The sequence below is a fragment of the Eurypyga helias genome, unplaced genomic scaffold (genome assembly GCF_000690775.1).
Source record: "Eurypyga helias isolate BGI_N326 unplaced genomic scaffold, ASM69077v1 scaffold29991, whole genome shotgun sequence".
NCBI lineage: Eukaryota > Metazoa > Chordata > Aves > Eurypygiformes > Eurypygidae > Eurypyga > Eurypyga helias.
The window spans coordinates 1-5,679 of NW_010229469.1; the positions used below are offsets into that span (position 1 = coordinate 1).

The following is a 5,679-nucleotide window of genomic DNA, read 5'->3' on the forward strand; positions in this document are numbered from 1 at the left end:
CCGGGTTTCTTGCCCTTCCCTGTTACCAAGAGCTCTTACAGAACAACCGCCTTGTTTTCTTCACCCGCATCGGGTGTAAATTCCCATGTTTTGCTGAGAATACGCCAATAAAGTACTTTCACACGTGAAGCTCCGGGTTAAACGTGTCTGTAAGAAGAGCAGGGAGGAAAAAAATCTCGCGTTTTTGCAGCGCTGAACAGGAGGGTAAGGAGGGGGCTTTACCCTGGGGTGACCGTTCCCCCCACAATCTCTCCCTCCCACTCCGCCGGGGCAGTAGCTCATGTGTGTGACAGTGGGCAAGACGTTGTCCGAGATCGTAGCGTTTCTTTTTAGGAAGGTTCTTGTTTCTAGAAATGGATTTTCCGCAACTTTCTGCCAACCGGCATCTGCCTTTGTGTTATTCCAGCCACCGAGTACCACCTCGGCCTGCTGAAGGCAAAGCTTGCAAAATACAGAGCCCAGTTACTAGAACCTTCCAAATCTTCGGCTGCCAAAGGGGAAGGCTTCGATGTGATGAAATCTGGAGACGCCCGGGTGGCGCTGATCGGTTTTCCTTCCGTGGGTAAGGTGAGTGAGTGTCGGCGTGAACCCCGTGGCCTGTGGGTTTCCAGGTTTGTCGTGGGCTGTAAAGCAGACGGCCGGCTTCTCTTTGTCTCTGGCCGCCTTGCCGTGGCTTTGTTACACGCTGAGAGCTGAAAGCTGGCGCGAGGGAAGCACTCCATCGGGTGGGCGGTGGCCTGGGGGACAGCCTGAAATTTGGCCTCACCCAGTGGAGAAAATAGGTGAGAGCACAGGATTTAGCGGGGAGATGGAGATGGGACATCAGGAAGAAACTCTTCCCAGAGAGGGTGGGGAGCCACTGGGACAGGTTGCCCAGAGAAGCTGTGGATGCCCCATCCCTGGGAGTGTCCAAGGCCAGGCTGGATGAGGCTTGGAGCAACCTGGTCTAGTGGAAGGGGTCCCTGACCCATGGCAGGGGGGTTGGAACTGGATGAACTTTAAGGTCCCTCCCAAGCCAAACCGTTCTGTGATTCTAAGATTTACCTGCGTTCGTGGAAAGTGCTGGCTGTCCCACCACCAATTCTGTCCCTGTGCCTGGAACAGCCACCCCACGACTTCTGAAACTCAAGGAATGCTTTGGTATCGCTTGTTTTGCTGAACGTTTGTCGGTGCTTCCATTTGGGTCTCCCTAGTGATGCTGGTCTCTTGCATTTCAGTCCACGTTTTTGAGTTTAATGACCTCAACCGCCAGCGAAGCTGCATCTTACGAGTTCACAACCCTGACGTGTATCCCAGGAGTCATAGAAGTAAGTAGGATCCTACTCCCTTCAGCGCAGTAACGGTAAGAAACGCAGGCCTGGCAGCGTGCCTGTGGTACCCAAAGGTCTCTCCTCACTTTGGCTTTAAGCTCACGAGGGCTCGCAGTATCAGGTTTTCTGCAGCCTGTAGTGCTGATTTAGCCCTTCCCCGGACCACGACACTCTGCAGGGCTGCCTGCCCCAGGGGGGTTTCCTACACTGCCGTTACGCTGACCAGAGCAATGCGGTGAGTCTCAGCCGAGTTTTTTAGAACTGCTGGTGGTACCGTTGGCCAGATGGCTGGAAACCTTGACAGATTTGTTTTTAATGAAGCTTTAAAAGAGGCAATCTGTCCTGTGATCAATTTGGAAAGAAAATACAACCGCTCCTGTCCTTGAGGAGTTTTATTAGTGGTGGCCTAAGCATCTGTCAGCAAAGCAAATGCTAAAGGGCATCGAACTGAAGTGTGTCCAAGAGTAATGAGAAAATTTGGGTCAGAATCGAAAGCAGAGGTAAATCATGAAAGTAACCGTGGTGGTGTTAAGGTGAACACAGAGATTGTAACGCGTCCCAACGCAGCCTGGAGCTGCAGCCGCTCAGCAAGCCGTTACCGGGGGCTTCACTGCAACAACAGCTTGAAAGCTGCGGGTCTGGGGAATGAGCCTCCCGTTATTCCCTGGGGCTGTAAGGCCTGCAACACCTCTGAACAGTCCTGAGCCGTCTCGGTAAGAGAAGGCGCTCGGTTGTCACGGCACGTTCCCGTTAGACCAAGAACGTAAGGGTGCTTTTGTCTTTCCTCTCCGTTTCACCGGCTGAGGATAGCGCGACGCTTCTGCTGGGCTGTTCTCCTGCTGCTTCTCTCCTCAGCGTGCACCTGGAGCTTCCGAGGCAGCTTGGGTGCCTCGCACAAGGCTCTCAGCTTTTGCTCCTTCTGTTTCCTTTCCAGTACAAAGGAGCCAATATTCAGCTGCTGGATCTGCCTGGAATCATCGAAGGAGCAGCACAAGGTTGGCTCATCTGTGTGTTCCTGTAAAGTAGGGATTTGCCCTCGAATAGCGTACCTGGCTGTCTCAAATGTTAGCAGCTTTCCTGGGCCAGTAGTTCCCACCTTGGCTTTCCAGATTTCAGAGGCCTTGATCTTATGTGAGGCACGATTCTTATCCCTGAGCCCACGTAGTGTTCTATATGTAGCGGAAAGATGCTTTTCTGGAGGTGGGAGCCAGAGCAAGCCAGTTACTTCTCACCTCCCTGCGTGAGTGTGATCTTGCTCATCTGTTTTCTGGTACAGAGGAAATCTAAAGAAAGATGCTGGCGAGGTGGAGGGGGAAATTACAGCAAAGCAGTAACCTCTTCTGGCAAATTTCTTGAGTTCCTGCCAGTCCTCCCTTGACTCCTGATGCTGGGAATAGGCACTGGCTTTGTTCCTCTGCTTGGTCATTGTCCAGGTTGGCTGGTTGTGTCAGAAGATGCCTTAGGAAACTTTGGGAAATCCTAGTAGTCTTTTTAATGAGGATCACAGCCTGATTAATAAGGCCTCTCTCCTTTTGGAGCAGAAAGCTTATGTAACCTCTCTGCCCAGGGGCCATGGGCCCACGTCCGTGTTAGGGGTAAGCTGTCTGCGCTGCCGGGAGCAACTGCTGTTGCATGTGGCCGCAGGTGTCTGTCCTGCTGGCAGAGGTGGCATTTCCACCTGTGCAGCTGTACTCAGACCACGTCACACGCACCATTTCGTGTAGCCTGCAGTGCAGGAGCAGCAGCAAAGGGTATTCGTTAGGGCTTGTGCTGGACATGAGACAGTACGGGTGGGCCAGAGACGCTCGCCTGAGGGCCCCCCGGCAGCTGACTACAGCTGGTACGGCGCTGCGGGATCTTCTTCCACGCTCCCAAGCAGCTGTGCAGGGCAGGAGTCATGGTCTGTCGCAGAACTCGGGCGGTTTCTCCCCCTGACATACAGCCATCTCCTCTCTCCGCAGGGAAGGGCAGAGGTCGGCAGGTGATAGCTGTGGCCAGGACAGCAGACGTCGTTATCATGATGCTGGATGCCACGAAGGGGGAAGTACAGAGGTACGTGGGCTGGTGGGCCGGGTTCAGGGCTTCCCCCATGCCCAGAAAACATCCTGGTTCCCCGTGTGTCCTGCTGGGGAATCAGTATTTAAGCTATTGGGTGGGAGGTGGAGGTTGTGCTTGCTGGAAGCAGGCCAGCTAACTGGGAGCAGTGCTTAGAGCGCTCTACAGAGCTCCACTGGGGCTTCTCGGCTGAAGGATCATTCCCATGGGATGACCACTCAGAGACAGGGATGTCAACCTAGGTTTCCAGATTCTGTCCTGTGTTAGCTGTGGGTTTCAGGTTGCAGTGAAAGCTTGTGGCAAGGCTGTATCTACGACGGTCCGAAAGGAAAGGTGCGGGTGTTGCTGCCCGGCCCGGTCCCACTGCTGCTGACGTGAAGTGTCTCCGCAGGGCCCTGCTGGAGAAAGAACTGGAATCTGTAGGAATCCGGCTGAACAAGAACAAACCAAATATCTACTTCAAGGTGAGGTTTCCTGGGCTGCTGCACGTGCAGCTTGTGCCCGGCTGCCAGCCCGAAGCCTCGGGCAGATTGCAGGGGGGGGCACGGATTTTGCAGGCTGTTGTGAAGTTGCTTCATTGCTTCCCTGCAGCCGAAAAAGGGTGGAGGAATCTCCTTCAACTCAACTGTCACGTTGACTCAGTGCTCCGAGAAGTTGGTGCAGCTCATCCTCCATGAGTACAGTATCCTTTCTGAGCCATCAGCAGCTCGCCAGTCGCGCGGTGCCGGCTGCCAAACAGCCTGGCTGTGTCTTTGGGTTGAGAATGGGTGTCCACAAGCAAGCTCAGGCCGTCGGCTCGCCACGGCGGGTAGATGTCTTGGGATTTTGGGCCTTGACGACGTTCACCTCAGAAATCTTCAATGCTGAGGTCCTCTTCCGAGAGGATTGTTCCCCTGACGAGTTCATTGATGTGATTGTGGGCAACAGGGTCTACATGCCGTGCCTCTACGTGAGTATCTCGGAGGCAGCCCGCCTTCTGCAGCACCGAGGGTGTCCGTTCTCTGCTGAAGGAAACACTGGGTCTTCCTGGTTCCTAAAGCCCTAACGCTGTGGGGTTTAAGAGTTGGGAAGCAGAGCTCCAGGGAGCTTTGTGTAAGCACCCCGTGTTCGGCTGTGCTCTGTGTGTTCCCTCTGCCCTCTTGCGGCTGGCTGCCGGGGAGCAGCAGGAGCTGCGTGTCGGGCTGGCACGGGATTTGCTCCCACAGGATTTGCTCCCACGGGGCAAAGCCTTCGGTTCCTTTGTGGCGAGCTCTGCCCTTGGGGTTTCACTACTGGTCTCCTGGAGCTCACTTAACGCCTCTGATAGCAACTGTGTCTACAGTGACATCCCAAATACTGGAGAATGTGGCAAGCCATCCCAAAAAAGAACTTTAGAAGACCCAAACTTATATTTTTGGCTTTGGAATTTCAGGTTTACTTTCCTGAGAGCCTTGGCTTGTCCTCTAACTGACGGGATGCAGGAGTGCCTTGTGGCACCTACGTGTGCGTGTGTCTTGGTTCCTCGCAGCGCTGCTGAATTGGCTTCCTCAGGGCTGTGTTGTTTTCCCTTTGGCTTAGGTTTATAACAAGATTGACCAGATATCTATGGAGGAGGTGGATCGTCTTGCCCGGAGACCCCACAGTGTTGTAATCAGGTAGGAGCCTGTCCTGCTGCCTAGTGTACTGGCCTGGGTGGTGTGGGGGTTCATTCCATACTCCTCCAGCTTCTCCCAGGGCTGTCTGCAGCTGCTGGGGTGGGAAGCAGAGCTGCTGTGCAGCTTTTTCCAGGCTTCCTTCCCCTTCTCCTGGCGTCTCCATGCTGTCTGCAGGCCGGAGTAAGCCAGTCTAGCTTGTTTCCTTGGAAGCGTTGATGTATCTGACTGTGTCTTTGCTGCTTCAAAGCTGCTTGCCCTTCTGAAAGCTGCATTTTTTGCACCTCTTGTCTTCCCTTTGCTGGCCTCATGAAAGGCTTTCACCTTCTTCCCTGGTACTTCAATAACCTTGAAGCTCACCTTGTTCTTAACAACGCCTCACATCATTCTCCTGTTGTGATCATTCTCTAAATCACAACAGCAGTAAACACAGAGATGTTCCTGGTGTTTTTGCAGCTGTGGCATGAAACTGAACCTGGACTACTTGCTGGAGAAGCTGTGGGAATACCTGGCACTTACCTGCATCTACACCAAGAAACGAGGACGTAAGTGACCGTGGGCTGGATGGAGGGTTTGCTGCCGGGGTGGAGACGAGGGGGCTCAGGGGAGACCTTATCGCTCCTGACAGCTCCCTGAAAGGAGAGTGCAGAGGCAGGGGGAGGCGGGCACCCCAGCAAAAAACA

General features: G+C 54.1%; 1 protein-coding gene across 1 annotated transcript in view; it reads left to right on the forward strand.

The window, feature by feature from the left end:
- Positions 1-406: 406 nt before the first annotated feature.
- DRG2 (developmentally regulated GTP binding protein 2) overlaps positions 407-5,679 on the forward strand; it is a gene marked incomplete at its 5' end in the record, with an annotated part of 7,186 nt that continues 1,913 nt past the window's right edge. The window contains 9 exons of the mRNA XM_010160421.1: positions 407-567; positions 1,218-1,307; positions 2,245-2,305; positions 3,272-3,362; positions 3,757-3,829; positions 3,957-4,047; positions 4,217-4,314; positions 4,923-4,999; positions 5,453-5,541. Coding sequence (XP_010158723.1) covers positions 407-567; positions 1,218-1,307; positions 2,245-2,305; positions 3,272-3,362; positions 3,757-3,829; positions 3,957-4,047; positions 4,217-4,314; positions 4,923-4,999; positions 5,453-5,541 — 831 coding nt within the window. The remainder of the gene's footprint in view (positions 568-1,217; positions 1,308-2,244; positions 2,306-3,271; positions 3,363-3,756; positions 3,830-3,956; positions 4,048-4,216; positions 4,315-4,922; positions 5,000-5,452; positions 5,542-5,679) is intronic.